General features: G+C 44.8%; 1 protein-coding gene across 1 annotated transcript in view; it reads left to right on the forward strand.

Moving 5' to 3' along the window:
• Nucleotides 1-14734, forward strand: part of BBS4 (Bardet-Biedl syndrome 4) — a 42274-nt gene extending 27540 nt beyond the window's left edge. Inside the window, exons 8-16 of the mRNA XM_053365290.1 lie at nucleotides 3786-3913; nucleotides 5142-5196; nucleotides 5984-6052; nucleotides 6469-6621; nucleotides 7558-7729; nucleotides 8784-8853; nucleotides 10787-10925; nucleotides 12227-12428; nucleotides 13968-14734. Coding sequence (XP_053221265.1) covers nucleotides 3786-3913; nucleotides 5142-5196; nucleotides 5984-6052; nucleotides 6469-6621; nucleotides 7558-7729; nucleotides 8784-8853; nucleotides 10787-10925; nucleotides 12227-12428; nucleotides 13968-14080 — 1101 coding nt within the window. The 3' untranslated portion in view covers nucleotides 14081-14734. The remainder of the gene's footprint in view (nucleotides 1-3785; nucleotides 3914-5141; nucleotides 5197-5983; nucleotides 6053-6468; nucleotides 6622-7557; nucleotides 7730-8783; nucleotides 8854-10786; nucleotides 10926-12226; nucleotides 12429-13967) is intronic.
• The last annotated feature ends 3672 nt before the right edge of the window (nucleotides 14735-18406 follow it).

Below are 18406 nucleotides of genomic sequence, written 5' to 3' on the forward strand. Positions count from 1 at the left end.
TGGGAACTATAGTTGAAAACATCTGGAGGGCATTAGGCTTGGATGTAGGATTGAAGTTTGCAGAACTGCTGTTAATAGACAGGAAATTATATGTGGCTGAGCAGCATGTACGTGTATGGCCCCTGGAGTACCTAGCCCAGGTTCCTACAGTTAGTGAGTGTTTGACAGAAACAGCCCAGACCTCCTCAGTCTCTGCAAAACGTGAGGCCTATTAGCTTGCAGTTTGAATGGGACCCTAAATGCGGAATCCTCTGCATGTTAAACCAAATCCACACCACGTATTGGCTGTCAGAGTTTTGAGGGGAAAGCTGGAAGAGCAGAGATACCTGCCTCTCATGGAGTTGCACAGTAGAAGAATCTAGCTGGAAACGCTCCAAAATCCTGATATCTGACAGGAGCAAGCCAGCGGCAAACCACACCAAGCAAGTTGGAGTTAACCCTTTATAAGCAAAAACAGAATCTGCACAGGAGCATCAGGCCTAATGAGTACAGCAAATCATCTCTGGCAGGTCTTGCCCCCTTGAAGCAGCCTCAGTCACTTCTCTCTCTTGGCCTCCCTCTTCCTGCTTCAGCCTCTGTCTCTGATTCTGTCTCTGCCACAGACTACCCCCACTCCTTGAGCCCTGTTACCTCTCCAGCTTCCGACACCTTTCCCCCCCAGTCCTCTCCCTCTGACCACTCGTTGTTGTCCCACCACCAATCCCCTGGCTCTGAGCCTTTTTCCCTTGAGGCTTTCCCAGTTGGTTCCTCTCACCATTCCTCTGCATCCAGTCAGCCCGTGACAATATCTGACCATGACCTGCAGTGCCATATTCCATGTGTCGTTGGCACGAAAGCAATTTAGAAGAATCCTCGTCATTATATACTGTATTTTTCGCCCTATAGGGTGCACCAGCCCATAGGGCGCACCTAGTTTTTTTTGGGGGGGGGGAATAAAGAAAAAAAATTATTTTCCCCCCAGGTGCGGGGCTGGGGCGCGGGAAGCCCGAGTTTCCCCCGACCCCAGCCCCCAGAACAGGCTGCTATCCGCAAGTCATGGGAGCCCGGCAGGAACTCCCGCCGGTCTCCCCAGGCTTGCGGATATCTGCCCGAAGCCTGGGGTGCGCTGCTCAGCGCGCCCCAGGCTTCGGGATGCAGGCTGCTATACGCAAGCCTGGGGAGACCGGTGGGAACTCCCGCGGGCTCCCAAGGTTTGCGGATAGCTTCCTGAAGCCTGGAGAGCGAGAGGGGTCAGTGCGCACCGACCCCTCTCGCTCTCCAGGCTTCAGCGAAAGCCTGCATTTGCCCCATAGGACACACACACATTTCCCCTTCATTTTTGGAGGGGAAAAAGTGCGTCCTATAGGGTGAAAAATATGGTATTTTACATGACTGTTTATTTTTACATATTTAAAATTTTATATATGGATGTTTTATGATGGCCTATACTTGTAATGGGACGCGGGTGGCGCTGTGGGTAAAACCTCAGTGCCTAGGACTTGCCGATCGCATGGTCGGCGGTTCGAATCCCCGCGGCGGGGTGCGCTCCCATCGTTCGGTCCCAGTGCCTGCCAACCTATCAGTTCGAAAGCACCTTCGGGTGCAAGTAGATAAATAGGGACCGCTTACCAGCGGGAAGGTAAACGGCGTTCCGTGTGCTGCGCTGGCTCGCCAGATGCAGCTTGTCATGCTGGCCACGTGACCCGGAAGTGTCTGCGGACAGCGCTGGCTCCCGGCCTATAGAGTGAGATGAGCGCACAACCCTAGAGTCTGGCAAGACTGGCCCGTACGGGCAGGGGTACCTTTACCTTTACCTTTATACTTGTAATGCCTAATAAAGGTTTGGCAAAGTAAGAAGTACCACGAAAGGGAGCCTCAGACTTGGGGAGCACACCACCTGTTTCCTGAGCTGTAGCCTGGAGGCTTTCGGACGATCACATGAAGTCGCTTGGGCTCCATGTATTGTTTCATTGGTTCCCACCATATCTTTAGCATCTGTAGCCCTCCAGATGTCTGCATCAGCCCTTGTCCGCATGGACAATGGTCAGGGACGGTGGGAGGTTTTTGAGTGATGAAGCCAGTTGCAGAAAGTATCCAAGATAGCGATGCTGTCTTTACTGAGAATACTGTAGCCCACAGGTCAGAGCTTGCTTTACTGTCACCAATTAGAAAGATGCACCAGTTTGATTCTTGCAAGCCATGAAAATGGTCCATTCTCTCCAGTTTGGGGCACACAAACATTTGCATTGAGGTGTTAATGGGCCATTAGTATGAGAAATTTCCTCCTGCTCACATTTCCCCTTTGCTGCGCCCATGCTGCTTCCTTGCATCGAGTCACATGGGCCTATAAAATATAATGAAGCCAATAGAATGTGCTGGCATTTTAGCTTTTTAGCAATGAATATCCCGTGGCTGCATAATTCTTTTTTACTTTGTCAGCATCTCTCTCCTTTAATGTGCCTGGAAAAAAAGAGAGAAGAAAACCTGCAACCTTTCATTCCAGTCCCACCGGCTGGGCCCAGGGGAGGAAAAGAGGCCATTGCAATCGATGCCTCTCATTGGAGGGGATTAACAATGTGCCCAGGAGGAGCAGTTCTGCTCCTTTGTGCAGTTCAGCAGCCCTCCTGGCTCAGTGCTGGGATAAGCATTTTGTGGAATGATGAGCTGTAAAAGCCTCGGTAACATCCATTCCTGCCAGTCCGCAGATTCTGGCTTCCTAGTGCTTCTAGGCCTATTTAACTCTGGAAAGCACCCAGGAAGACAGGAGGGGGAGGGGCAAAGCAAATGCAGCCCCGCCTTTGAGGCTGAGCCCATTGCCCACTTGGCTGGAGCATTCAAGGGGGAAGGAAGGAGGAGATGAACTCTGCTCCTAGCTTGCCTACTATAGGACCTGTTTTGGCAGTGGAGGGAGAGAGTTAGAAAAAAGGGCCTATCCCAAGAGCTTCATGCAAGATTATATTCCGTCAGAAAGAAAGAAAGAAAGAAAGAAAGAAAGAAAGAAAGAAAGAAAAAGTATCACCAGAGGAGCTCAAGTTGGACCAGCAAAAGGGAGTGAGGAATTAACAAGCAAGGGGAGTTTTTAAAATTGTGAGGCATCCACAGTTGTCCAAAGGGGAGATCATTCTGTCTTTCTCCTACGGGTGCAGCTGCATCATATATGCGGCAAGGGAGTAACTAGCCATTGGTGCGAACAGATACCTGGTTGGTTTGCATTCCAAAGTTCCCAGGTTCAATCCCTGACATCTCCAGTTCAAAGGGATACAGATAGCTGGACTTTCTCGGCCTGAGAAGGGCAGCAGCCCAGTGGTAGAATGTCCCAGCTTCAGTTTCCAGCATCTCCAGGTGAGGGTGGTAGAAACTCCTGTCTCCAACCCTGGAAAGCCACTGCCGTTGAGCTGGATCAATGGATGGTGTGACTTCGTACAGTGCAATTGCATAAGCTCAAAACTTATTTGCTCATTATTTTTCTGGGTCATTGAGTCACCCACCATGACCACCAATCACTGCCCTTCTGCTTTCAGGCTTTTGCAGCCACAAAGACTACAAGTATTTTTTAGCCCACTGGCTGCAGAAACACACATCTTTTCTCTCTTGCTATCCTAGTGCAAATGAACCAGTGCACTGGCTGGCTCTTTGCCAATTTCAGTAAGGAGAGATCTAGCTTTCAAAAAGATTTATTTTGTCGCTCATCTTTGGTGTTTTATTATATAGGTTTACCATTTCAGCGTGAACCACTTCATGAAGTTCACCTGAACAGTGGCATATAAATATCTGAAAATGAGTAATACACTCTGTGCTCTGCTCAGGCAAAAGATCAGCTAAATAATGCCCTGGAGCTCAACCGACATGACCTGACATACATGATGCTGGGGAAGATCCACCTGTTGGAGGGGCAGACGGACAAAGCCATTGAAGTCTATAAGAAAGCAGTGGAGTAAGAACCTTTCTTCTCTTGTTCTGTTGGGGGTGGAGGTTAGGAAAGATGTCTTGTGACCAGGAATTAACCTCATTGTACAGAACTAGAAAGCGTTGAGAAGGTCTTCTCTCGTGGCCCAGGCAGCCATCTTAGGCACAGTTTTGGATTACGGCTCCCACCTTTCAAGTCCCTTTGAAGCACATGAATTCACACAGGTCTTCAACCCCAAGGCTATAAGCCAGTGTGACAGCCTGCAAATCAGCTTCTTCAAACTATTTCTGATGCTAACACGAGCATTTTCATAGCACTCATGAGGGGAAACAGAATCCGCTGCTGCTGTTCTCACAGTATGAGCCAAGGAGCATATGTCAGCCCCATTTCCAACAAAAGGGGTTCTGTTCAAATAGCCTCTAATAGAATTAGGTTTGTTCATTTTTTGGTGTGTGTGTGTGTTTTTTAAAGGAATCATTTGTCTTTTGTTCCTTCCCCGGTTTGTATTTATTTATTATTTAATAAGTGCATTTAGAACCTGCCTTTCATCGCAGTAGATCCCAGGGCAGAGTACAAATTGCATAAAAGCACATAAAACAGCCATGCACTGCAAAGCCGACAGGAACGATAAGAACAGCTGTATGGCCTTTTAATGTATATCGATCAGAGAGCTTTGCTGTGGTGCAGTATGTAAACTGAAAAACCAAAACAAAATACAAACAACACCTCTGGTAGAGTGGGGAAAAGCTCCTTTGCATTTGCTGCCCCAGCCAATTAAAATACGCAGCAATGGCAACTGGATGGGTTTGTTAGCCCTGGAATATTCCAGAGGCAAATGTATTTAAGCCTTTCTGTGAGCCCCTTTCTTTCAGCAAGTAAATATTTCTGCCCTGCATGTCATTTGCCATAGTCTTCTGCTCAAGCCACACAGTGGCAGATGGGGACTTGGTAGTCCTTATTTGAAGCTGATAAAATGTCTCCTTCACGTGCAAGATTGGGGCTAGTCCTCCCATTATGCAGGAAGCAGATCACTTCAAGTGGCAAATTTTGGACCCCCATCAAAGGGTATCAACTTGTACGATATTTACTGTCGTTTATTTTTATCACCATAGTGGGGAACATTTGTATCTTCTGCTTCTGGTGCAGAAATGTCATGGGCCATCTCTGCATGAAACTCGTTTATGCCCTTGCATAACAATGTATTAATGAGGGCACCAGATGCCATAAAACTCTAGGGTCTCTTTTTCTGTTTCAGGTTCTCTCCGGAAAACACAGAGCTCCTTACAACTCTGGGCTTGCTCTACCTGGAGGTATGGGAGGTTGCTAATTGGTTAGTTGTTCAGTTTGGTCCAGCAGCTGTTAATGGCATTCATGTTGAGGCATCCCCATTGCTGCTTTGAGACTTTTCTCAAAAAGTTAGCTCCAGACTATCTCTTCTAAATATGTGCTTTAGATCCCCACAGGAAGGAACTTACCTTACGCAGTTGAGTCAAAGCAGAATGCAGATAGGCTCTGCTTCTATAACCTGCTAGTCCAAGTATATGAAGAAGGAAAAAGTAGCTTTGTGAGTTTTCTATATAGGAAAGGACCGCGTATTGGATAAAAAGGCACAGTTTTCTCTGTACCATAATTCTGCCAAATCCCTAGCTCACTCCCAAAATGGTTCTTGTTTTATGCAACTTGGGCCTCCATTTTGTCTCTGGGCAGGATTTCCTCGTCTAAATGCTTTCTTCATTTCCTAGCAGCCTCAGTAATGGCCCAAGATTATTAGGTTTCTAGTGTTGATTTTCCAGGAGGAAACGATAGGGCTTTGAATTCTGGGGTGTGATATTTGGGGCTGGTTGACTTTTGAGTCCTTTCTCATGGGAGAGCCAGATTTAGAGCATGTCAGCCAAAGATGCACAGCAGTCCTCTTTAGAGAGTGCGCAGTGGCTTCCTGGCTGTGTTTGATGAACCTCAGAGGGTTGTTTGTTGCAGTTCCTAAAGAACCTGCATGTGGCGTAGGAAGTAACTACGACTGTGGAGTAGAAAGCAGTGAAAAATGTATCATGATTCAGTTGTTTAAATATTCTACTGATATTTCCCTCCTTTACTTAGCTCGAGGTTCATCAGAAAGCCTTTGAGTATCTTGGGAACGCACTCACGTATGATCCCAGCAACTATAAGGTAACTCAGGGGATGGGAATATATTGAATTGTTGGCAGAAACAGAAAAAAAATCAATATGAATGTCACAAAATGGTAACCTAAGTAAACAGCTGGATGAGCTGGTCAGAGTCACTAAAGCACCTTTTCCTTCTTGGTGCTCTTCACATGTTTTGGACTGCAACTCTCGTCAGCCCTAGTTGTAGTCCAAAACATCTGCTGGGCACCATGTTGGGGAAGGCTGATCTTTCTTAGTCCTTGGTCCTGCCTATCCCACAAGGTTCCAGGTATGTGTGGCTTTGGGTGTATTCCTGATGTGCAAAACCTGTCTCCAGTCATTGCTCTGATAATGCCTTTGCGTTCTTTACTCACCGACAGTGGTGAAAAGCCAGTTTGTTAGCCCCCACGATTTGGTTTTTGCTTTATTCTGTTCAAAAGGCCATCTTGGCAGCTGGCAGCATGATGCAGACACATGGAGACTTCGACGTAGCCCTCACCAAGTACCGAGTGGTCGCTTGTGCTGTTCCTGAAAGCCCCCCGCTCTGGAACAACATTGGAATGTGCTTCTTTGGCAAAAAGAAATATGTGGCGGTAGGTGTGTTTTGTGTCATCTGCCTACCCTATTACCTTCCTGAATTTGCATCTATTTGTGATTGTCTTTTACCCCCTCCTTCCCCTCTCCCCAATCCTCCAGCATGCAGAATTGGAAGTGGGGAGGCAGGCATTTCTTTCAATAGCATTGGTGTTCCTCTGGCTATTTCTTGGCTTCTCCATACCCCAGCATAAAGGAGAGAAATGCCCACCTACCCCTTGGCACAAACAGAGACAGGGTTTTATCTTATTTGCACTGATGTTTGGAAAAGATAAAAGCAGTCAGGTTTTTGTTAATTCCGTCTTAGCTAGCATTGGCAACTGGAGAGCAACATCAGTGCTGGTTTTGACCCATAAAGCCTTGAACTGCTCATGACCCCAATACCTTGAGGACCGTCTCTCTCCATATGAATCTACCCAGACCCTGAGATCATCTTCTGAGGTCCTTCTTCGTGTGTCTCCACGAGAAGTACGGAGGGTGGCAACACAAAAAATAGCCCCTTTCTGCAGTGGCTCCCCATCTGTGGAATGCTCTCCCCAGGGACGTTCGCCTGGTGCCTTCATTGTACACCTTTAGGCACCAGGTGAAAACGTTCTTCTTTAATCAGGCCTTTGGCTGATTGGCATCTAATGCCCTTTTAAATGTGTTGTGGAAGAGGGGATTATTGGGTTGTCTTCATTTTTGTTTGTATTATCTATTCTGTGCTTTGTATATTTTATTTTACATTTTTGTGTTTCGGACCTCTTTGAGATCTACGGGTATAGGGCAGCATACAAATTTAATAAATAATAAAGTAAATGAATGAAGTTCTTTTTGAGAGGCGTTATTATTTGGAAGGATCAAGAAAATTGCACCCTTGGCCTCTACCCCTAAAGCAGCCATTTCATAACGCCTTTGCCTCTTCTCTTATTGAACGGAGCCCTTTCCCCCCGCAGGCCATCAGCTGCCTGAAACGAGCCAACTACTTTGCTCCCTTTGACTGGAAGATTCTGTACAACCTTGGCCTCGTCCATCTGACAATGCAGCAGTATGCCTCTGCCTTCCACTTCATCAGCGCTGCCATCCATCTCCAGCCAAAGCTGGCAGAACTCTACATGTTGTTAGCAGGTAGCACCACACACACCTGCCACCCTTGCCTGGTTACTACAGTGGAAATTCTGTTTCTTATTGACGTTGGGGGATGCCACCCTGGTTGAAATCACTAGTATAAATTTATGTAGTCTTTTAAGCACGTGGTTTATTCAAAACTGATGATATCATTTCTTCCCTTAATAATCCCAGTAGACATTATTCCCATTATACAGACTGGGAACTTAGTTCAAGAGACTGACTTGCCTAAGGCTACCTCTTACAGTCATGACTAAATGGGCAGTTCGAATCCAGATCTCCCAGGTTCACATCCAACTTTCTGTTCAGTGAACTAAACTCTGGCTTGAAAGAAAATCAGCTGCGATGCAGGTGCAAAAGTACCAGATCCATGGGTAAGGAAGACGGAGGATTCCTATCCTTGGTTAGCATTGATCCTGAACGCATGAAGCAGGCTTATACTTAGACCATTGGTCTATGTAGCCCAGTATTGCCTTTTCTGGTTGGTAGCAGCTTCCCAGTGTCTCAGCCATTGGGTCTTTCCCATCACCCAATACTTGAGATCTTTAGCTGGGGATGAAGAACCTCTGGTCCACCAGACATTGTTGGACTACAACTCCCCTCATCCCTCAGCCCTTGGCCATTCTGGGTAGGGCATATGGAAGTCGCAGTTCAACAACATTCAGAGGGCCACAGGTTCCCCATTTCTGCTTTAACTGGAGTTGGCAGGGAGTGAACCTGGAAACCTGAGCAGGGCCTTCTACCTACAGCTCTTCTGAGAAGACTGTTGTTCCCTGTCTCAAACCTGAACGCTTCTCTTGAAGAGGCATGTGTGTTCTCTCAGCAAGCTTAGTGTGTTGTGACCCTTCCTTAAGAGCATTGCATGGGGGGCGGGGGGCGGTGAATAAAATTCAAACCCTTCTCCACCATCAACTTCCTGGAAGGCAAGTCATTCTCTCAGTCCCTTTCCCAGCTGCAATATGAGAATAAAGACATTGGCCAAAGGTGCAGAATTAATTTAGAATTTCTTCACTTTGCCAGCAAGAGTTACCCCATTTCCCCTTTCTTGATACAGTTGCTTTGACAAATCTTGAAGATGTAGAGAATGCCAAGCTCGCCTATCAAAAAGCTTCAGCGCTGGACACGTACGTTTCTCAGTTTACTTGGGGCCGTTTACTTGTTAAATAGTACTGTTTCTGCACCTACCCAAGAGTGGCTCCATAGAGCACATATTTCCTCACTAGCAGTACCTTAAGGCTGGCACTATCTGTGAGCTTTCTTGTTTCTTAGGACCACACTTTCTCAACTTTTGTTTTAATGGGAGGTGGTGGTGGGGATCAGGAGGTTGTGCATGCATGTTTCTGTAAGGGGGCTCTAGTCCATGAAAAGTGTTTTCCACACTAAATCTCCCTCTGGAACTTGCCATATGAACCTAGTTCCACTAGTCAATAGGTGTGTGCAAGTGTTATCCTGCACAGATTAATCTGGAAATGTACTCTGTAAAGGAGACAATCTTGGGCCTCCAGTGTTTGCTGAGCTTCACTTGCTTCTTTCAAGTGCAATTGCATCATTGCTGACCTAAAAACTTAGAAAATCTGCAAGAGTGGGCAGCAAACAGCATCACTTCCCAGTTCCTTAGCAGAGCCAAAGACTACATTAGTTCTAGTGCTCGCAGCTCACCATTTGTAAGAAACCACCTCCACTGTATGTTGTCATGATCTCAAAGATAACGTGTGTGCTACCTGAAGGTGTTCTTGGTAGCCACATTATAAAAACCATCTCCTGCCTCACCTTTTGGGGTGGCTTTTGGAGACCAGCTGGGAGAGGCATTTCTGTTTTTTAAATACTATTTCCCTTGGGATTAGAGTATTTAACCTCCATCTGCTCCATGTTGTTGGAATAGGATCAATAAGCAGTTGCCAGCTTGCAAGTTCTAGGACTATGATAAGGTGCTTTGCCCTACAGCTGCAAGGTATTTGGGGGATAGGTTTCAACATGTGCCTCACCATACAGGTGTGACGCGAGTTTCAAAGCCAGTTGGAAATCTCTTGCAGTTGGGGGATTACAACTGTGGCATCTAGGATTGTTTATGCATCAACTATTATCTTGCCTCAGAACTATGGAGCTAATTTTGGTCACATTGCACCAAATCCTGCCCAATCCTGACACTTAGAAGCTGCTGAACTCCAAGCATAAGTACAGCCAGAGGGGGGCAGGTACCTCTCCATCAAGTAAATAAAAATACTGAACTGACCAATTGCATTGCAGATAACTTAGTTCTCCCCCCCCACACACACATAAAGGCTGCCTCCTAAAATAAATCCTGGCTACGCCCAGTACTCCAAAGACACAAGTTCAGTGCATGCTCCCAGGCACTTTAAAAACTTCAAGATCTGGCTTCCAGCACAATCATTAGACATGCGCTTAAGAACCTTCATTTCCATTTAAAAAAAACCCCAGGTTTTTTTCTTCATTCATATAGTTTTGGAGATAACACTTGAAAGGGGGTACGTAGGATGTGTTAAAGGCCCCAAGGGTCTCTTTGCCTGAGGCTACACTTTTGTACAGCTCCTTGTCCATGTACAGGCTCTCGGTTTTTCATTACTCTCTTACTGTTTGTTCAGCTAATCAGATCTAATATGTAAGATTAAAATTACCTTTGGACACTTACATCATTTTTATGATCTATTCTTCTCATTTCTGAAAAAAGTAGAATTTGACCTACTAGGTTACAGAACTCTTAATTTTATCTGTACTGCAACTGTTTGTTTTTATATGTGGACTTGCTTTCCTAGATGAACTTATTTTTAACTGTTTTGACACTTTCCTTGTGTTGTGGTTGTAAACTTTTTATATATAACTGTGTATTTTATTGTTGTAACCCTCCCTGGGACCTTATGCTAAAGGGTGGGCAAGAAATCTAATTCATCCAATTAATAATTTCAGCAAGCAAAAGGCCTAAGAGATCTCACAGATGGGTCTTGGTCCTGGCTGTAATACTTGCTGACAACAGTGCAGTTTACCTCCCTTTAGCACCAGTACTATTTATACTATCATGTTGTCTCTCCTGGGTTTCAGGTTCAGCCCGCTGATAAATCTCAACTATGCAAGCCTGCTCTACAATCAGGGGGATAAGAAGGGGGCTGTTCTTCAGTATCATGAGATGAAAAGAAAGGTCCAAGCATTAGTGGATAGCACACCGGAGTTTGACCCTGAGGTATGTTAGTTTAAACCACTGCTTGCAGCTCCCAAACAGCTACACAGCGAGGGGTAGTTTTGTTAGCGGAACTTCAAACAGAGTGTGTGGTTACTGAGACAACTAAGGGGTAAGGGTGGGAGAGAAGAGACTATAGATGCATCACAAATAGAGCCCTTTAAAATGAGAATGTAACAGAATCCATTAAAAAAAATCGGAAACAACTAATACAGTGGTACCTCGGTTTTCGAATGTAATCCGTTCCGGAAGACCATTGGAGATCTGAAACGTTCAGAAACCAAAAACTCAATAATAATAATAATAATAATAATAATAATAATAATAATAATAATAATAATTTATTATTTATACCCCGCCCATCTGGCTGGGCCTCCCCAGCCACTCTGGGCGGCTTCCATAAAAACAAAAAATACAGTAAAATATCACACGTTAAAAACTTCCCTGAACAGGGCTGCCTGTTTCAATATGGAAACCACGTGGCATGTTTGACTTCTGAGGTGTGTTTGAAAACAAGCATTTACTTCCAGGTTTATGGCGCTCGAAAACTGAAATGTTTGTCAACGGAGATGTTCAAAAACTGAGGTGCCACTGTAGTAACATGGTTGGGATGCCTTCTTAGCCAAGTCAGTGGACCTAGATAGCATTCCCTGAAATTTGTGGTGGAGAGTTTGGGCACCTCTGGGGACAGGGAGGCAGGCACACAGAAAAAGGACAAGAGGTGCTAAGGTTCAGGATGATGAGCACCCCTTCCCCCTCACATTTTGCCCTTAAAAAGGGGGCGGGGTAGCACATGGTCTCCATGCAAAATGTCCTAGGTTTAATCCCCAGCCCCTCCATGTGAGACTGTTGGAAGCCCCGGAAAGCTGCTGGCAGGCAGTGTAATCTGAACTTGATGGACCAATGGTCTGATTTTTGTGAAAGGCAGGTTGCTAAATACCAGCATGGCTGTACAAGTTGTCTTTTGCTTCAGGATCTTTGGCTGGGCAGGATGATGTACTTCAGGGGAACATACGGCAAGAGGTTATACGTGTGTTTTCCCCAAGTTCTCCTTCCTCTTTTGCATTTTATCAGGGAGAATCTTTGGCCCCCCAGATATTGCTGGGCTGCAACTCCCATCTTCCCTGACCACTAGGCATGCTGGCTGGGGCTAATGGGAGTTGTCAGAAACATCTGGAGGGCTACAGGTTAGTGCCCCTGCTTTATATGGAAGCAGAACTGGAATGAGATTTGATGGCAATGGTGTTTGCTGACCAGATTTTCAATTTCTTCCCACCCCCATTTCCCTCTTCACACTTGGGCAGATGGTGGATGTAGCTCAGAGACTAGGTGCTGCCTTGCAACTGGGAGAGGTTGCAGTCTGGGCTAAACCTGCTAAAGACTCCAAATCAAAGCAGCGAGCAACTGCATCTAGCAAATCCTCCAGCGCACAGCCTTTGGGCTCTAACCAAGCCCTGGGACAGGCCATGTCTTCTGCAGCTGGGTATGCCAAGACCATGATTCCAGGTATGCCTGTCTACATCATGTCTATTTGCATAGGCAGAATCAATTCCTTTTTCTTTTCATTGTCTGAATGCTATAGACTAGGGATCAGCAAACTTTTTCAGCAGGGGGTCCACTGTCCCTCAGACCTTGTGGGGGGCCAGACTATAAATTTTTTTGGGGGGTGGGGGATGAACAAATTCCTATGCCCCACAAATAACCCAGAGATGCATTTGAAATAAAAGCACACATTCTACTCATGTAAAACCACACTGATTCCCTGACCATCCTTGGGCCGGATTTAGAAGGTGATTGGGCCGGATCCGGCCCCAGGGCCTTAGTTTGCCTACCCATGCTATAAACAACCGGGAGCTACACAGTAGCAGTTTAAGTGTTCACTAGTCATCTGTAACCTCACAGGGAGATTAGCCTTCAAGCAGTTAAACCCAGTGTTGCAAGTGCTCAGGTTAAATGGAGAGGTGGACTTCACTGTGAAAAACTTTTAGAAGTAGTTCCTGCATACTTCTGCAGAAAGAAAAAGTTGAGTTAGCAACTTTCATATAGACACAAGTTATGCCCCAGCAAGGACAAGTTTGAATTTAACGGCAAGGGTGGATCCTCATTCAGATTCTGTGCCCACTACTAGCATATAACTTGCAAAAATAGCAGGTGATGTCTCCAAGCAGCTTGGAGACCATGCATGTAATAACTAGTTTTAGTCTGTGCTCGAAAATGTTCCCAGGAGGTCTAGGTTCAGCAGTGAGGAGTGTTGGTTTTATGTATATTCTGCCTTTTACTCAGTAAGTGATAGTAGCAGGATAGTGTAGAGCAGGAGCAGAGGGAATAAAGGAGGGAACAGGGAAACCTCACAAATCTGTACATGATCTCCACTGATCACTCTGGCTCTTAAAAGGCAGGGGCCTCAGGATAGTTTTGCAAAAGACATTATCTGCTGCAGATAAATCTAAGCACAATTATTGAGCATTTGTTTATTTAACAAAATGTATGTACTGCTTGATTGCAAATAGAACCTCTAAGCAGTTTCTACCCACTAACAGATATTGCCCATCTTTTGGGGCGAGAGGGCACATCTGCAAACCAGAGAAACGGTGTGGGCATCACAGACACCCGGCAGATTTCTTGATATAATGCTTCTTCTGTCAAGCCTAATTTTAGCAGGGGGAATAAAACCATGTGGGCAGTAGAAAAAGCCTCTGTGGGCACGTGTGCTCGCTGTTCAGGCTGACCCATTTTCCCACACCGCCCCCCCCCAAAAAAAACCCCAATGTGCAATAGTTTATTCACTCGATGGTTCTAAAAGTTACTAGAATGGGAGAAGTCTCCTTTCTCAATCAAGGCCAAAGAGAAATGCTTGTTACTTTGGGCAGACAAAAACATTCCAGGTTACTTACAATGTGATTTGGTCCAACTGAGCTCATGGAATTGGGCTAACCTGCACGGTAAGCAATATGGAAACACTAGGAATTTCACCATCCACCAAAAGCTCTCTCTCGTTTAGAAGAGAAAAGCAAATTGCTGATTTGTGCTCACTTTCATTTTCAGGCGTTGGAACTCAGCTGGCCAAGCCAGTGGAGCCTAAGCCTGCCTCTGATCCAGAGAAAACTGCATCTGCTGAAGGGCAGGAGCCACCTATGGAACCAGAAAAGGAAACTTGAAGAGACTACCAGGACAGCTTGTAGAGCTGCAGAACTTGCCCTGCTAGTGAGAGGAGCAAGATGTGTAAAGTTGGTATCACCCAAGCCTTGCTCCAGCAAGAGGTTCTCTCTTGAGCCAGCAGGATGCTTGGGAACTGTTTAAAATCTACTTTCTTCAATATTCCAAATTAAAAGGATTATGAAAGATGCCCTCAAGAGAATAGCAAATGAAATTTGGGAGTAGTCCTGGGAAAAGTTAAGTTCTTTGCAGCAGAAGTTGGGTTTTACAGTTATTCTTCAAGTTACTGACAGAAAAATACAACTGTAGAGAGGTGCCCTAAAAATTGAGACTGCAGCATTCCTTGTCCTTTTGTCTTGCCCTCTCCTAACATATCTGTACTGATAGTAGCCAGTGGCTAACTGCTAAAGGGCAGCCTGAAGCATCTGTACTCTCAAACCAAGTTCTCCGAGGTTTTCAAATTTTGAATGGATTAAGCTACTGCTTTAGGATCCCAGAAAGATCAAGCAGACCAATGATCAGCAGATATCTTCTATCACTGAATGGTGGAATTTATCACTACAGCCAATTTGGCTGAATTACTTTATATATAGGGGGAGTTTTTAAAGGATGTAAATAGAAATATTTAATAAAAGGATTAAAACGCTTCTATTTAACTTGTCCCATGTATTACTTGATTCCTTATTAACTTTGAAGTGAGATTACGTTTGGCATCTTTTTACCTGGCACATATATATATCTTAGTATTGGAAAACAAATACAAGACGACAAGTCTCCATTGCAAATGAAATAAAAGAGCAATGTTACCTAAGGTTCCAGATTAGATACCTGAGAAATGAAGTTATCAGAGCTGGGCAGGGGCACGTCATGAAGGAAGGGCTCAGCCAGCTTCTCAGTTTCAGTTTGACAGAGGCAATCCCAGCCCCTAGTACTAGCTGTGCATCTAGAAGCAAAACTCAGTAAGGGGGACCTGGCTGTGAAACTGTTCTTGTAGGATGTCTAGAACAATCATATGCTCTTCACTAGCCAACAGTTCCATTCTACCAACTTTTCTTCATTCTTAGTCAGAGCGCACCATTCAAGGACTCACAGCCTATTGTGAATGCCCCCCCTCAAAGAGCTTTTGTTCAAATTGTATATTGATTGTGGTTTTCGGATCAGTAATGGCCAGTGGACAATTTTGAATTGTTGCCTGTTTTGTTTGAGAGAGTGCTTTGTCATTGAGCCACATCTGTATAGGACTTTGGAAAGAAGCATTCAGGCATTAGAGGCACTGCACCACTGCCCTGAAACCAAGGCTGTATGATACCTTTGACATGGTGTCAGTAGAAAGGTTAACAATCCCTGATTTACTATGGAGTAGTTTTACCCGATAAAAAAAGCTGAAAGGGCCATAGGTCAGTGGGCGAGAACATACCTTGAATGCAAAAGCTACAGGTTCGATCTCTGACAACTGAATAACAATAGGAAAGTTACCTGTACAAAGCCCTGGAGAGGCATTCTAGTATTGCAGGCCGTACATACTGAGCTTTATGGACCAATGATCTTCATATAAGGCACCTTCTGATGTTTCTAGATTAGTCACACACTCAATGCCATGGAACTTTAAACCAAGTAATTGCCAAAAAAAGAGAGAACACAGTACATTCTAAATGCAAAAAGAATGTTTTATGGTAACACCAGAATCTTAAGGTTTTAATAATCATATACATTGAAACAGAACACAATGTCCAGAAATACTTTTTTCATAGGAATTGTACAGGCAGAACAATTTGGCAAGAGAAGTTATTGAGAACTTGCTTTCAAGGATGCTTTTTAGCTCTTGCAAATGATACCTATTCTATCCCTGCTATTTACAAAAGAAAACAGGAAGTGTAGCTTGCACAGCACAGGTGACTTTCACCACCCTTTGTATTAGCAAGTGCCAGGCACTAAGATGACAGATGCTTGGTTTCTGAAGCCTCTGATCCCATGTTAGATTCTGGGCTCAGCAACTCCCTGAGAATTCTGGTGGGACAGAGAGCTGTTCCAATTTGACAATGTGGGCAAGAAACTATACCATTCAGAAGAGCAAAAAAGCTCACTTTAGCTGTCACATTAAAGAAACAACTGGGTGTAAAGCACAGGCTAGAACTTTTAGCAAAAGCTTTACTTTCTATCCATAGGGTTTCAGATATAGAGAGGATGAACCTGCTTCAGTATTCTGCTTCACAGAATATTTTCCTAGTGCAAGGAGAGTTGTAAGGAAGACTTTGTCTCACATCACCCATTGGTAAGCGGTCCTGGCACTGGGCACTCACATTGTTATTGCCGTTAAAGCTGGGTTGGCTTGTGGCCAAGTGTATAGGCTCATTCCATAGGCTGAACAAAACAATTTATTAGTATAGCAACTGATGACCCTCAGAGTCCCTTCCAACTCTACAATTCTATGATTCTGTATACAGAAAAGCTCCACAGGCAGAGGAAAAGGTGTAGGCAGTGTCCAGGTGTTCAGGAGAAGTACTAAAACCAATGCATTCAAATATCTTTTTTACAGGTACTCTTAGACACAATGAACTTGAGGCTTCGGCTTCTAGCTGGTAGGAGAGGACTTTGGGGTTCATGTTCCTTCCCTCTTTCTAATGAAAAGGGTGAGTAAAATACAAGAGTGCACAGAAGTAGGCTCACCTCTACCCAGGGCCACTCTTGATTCAAGTAGGAATTACTGAACTCAAATAAACCTGTGTTAACAAGAGTTGCGGCGGGGATAAGGTTACCAAGGCGTCGCATATTAAGTAGAGAAACACATGTACAAATGGAGGCTGTCACCACTGGAATATGTGTGATAATAAATAATGACATGTGGATCTAATTAGGATACCATTTTGCGAAGAGCAAAGGAACTAAGAAAAACCCAACAAGCACCACTGCTGTATAGCTGCCATTCATTTACTTCGTTTATGGAATGAAAACAAGTTCTACAATAGTGCTTTGTACAGTACACCCTAAACTCAACAGCAAAACCTAGAAAATAAAGCTGTGTATTTAACCACTGTGATTTGTCTCACAAAAGCAGCAAACGCAAAGAGAATACTTCAGTCTTACAGCTCAGGATTGCTAACATTATGCTTTCCTAGTGACCTGTTTCGAGATGTCTAAAGTCAGAAGTCCTTCCCACAGAACCAAGAACATGATTATGTAGTACAGTCAAGCTCCCTGTTCTTAAACCTTCATCCAAGCAAAGCACAGCCATGAGCCCGTGGTGTACTGCAACCCTTTGGAGTCCTTTTTGGTAATACTATTCATGCACACAGAAGCAACACTTTTGCAAGTTGATGTTTTGGTAAGAGTGTTATACTGATGTTCTGTACTTGGGTTTATGCCAGCAAGCATATGACTGTAAATAGACATAGCTAGCATCTTAGTGCCTGCAGCTGGGTAACAAAATGCCTGCAGGTGGGGCTCATTCAAGTGAGGCCTACTCTGCTGCAAAGAGCCAAGAGAAGCCAATTGACTAAGGACAAAACTAGCTGAGATGGCAGCACATCTGTATTATCAAAGTTCTCTACCATACTGGTATAAATAGGGGAAGAGATGTCAGTTCCAGATGAAGAGGAAAATGGAACATAGGAAGCTGTCTTGAACCAGGTCTGACTATTTGGTCCCTCTAGTCCAGTACTGTCCATGCTGGCTGGCAGTAGCTCTCCAGGGTCTCAGACGCATCAAAGTATTTCTCGTCATCTACCACTAAATCCTTTTATCTGAATACGCCAGTGACCTGAACCCAGGACCTTCTGCATGCAAAATGGGTGCTGCACCACTGAGCAAAGGTTCTGAACTTTTCCTTTGCCCACAGCTTTCCATCACTTCCTCTTCTTTTCTTATGAAGACTCAATATTTGGATCTAAACCTGGCTAAGAGGAAAATAGCCAGGGGTAAGCAGTGAAGAGAACAGAAAGCAGAGGAACGGTTCCTGCACTGCTACTTCTCCACCTGAAGTTGCTCCCCCACCTGATTTAACAGCTATTCAGCAGCTAACTGCATTGATTATCTGTTGTTACTGCCTTTAAATGCAGCACTTAAGTAGTAAAGAAGAGGCCACCCTTCACAGTTCTCCACCCCTGGGCTGACAGAAAAAGCAATCTGAGCAACAAGCATTATACCTTGATGCAAAACTTGTCAGCATGCCCTAAGCCACTGTTTTGAAACTTTTAGTGTGAGAACACATCCTTGATCAGGTTCAAGACCTATATGTCAATTCTAATTCTGAAGTCAAACCTTATCAGCCCTTATTATAAAGTCCTTTTGATGTTTTTTTCTATAGAATGCCCCACCTTCCCCACCCAGTC

The sequence above is a fragment of the Podarcis raffonei genome, chromosome 14 (genome assembly GCF_027172205.1).
Source record: "Podarcis raffonei isolate rPodRaf1 chromosome 14, rPodRaf1.pri, whole genome shotgun sequence".
NCBI classification, from domain to species: Eukaryota; Metazoa; Chordata; class Lepidosauria; order Squamata; family Lacertidae; genus Podarcis; species Podarcis raffonei.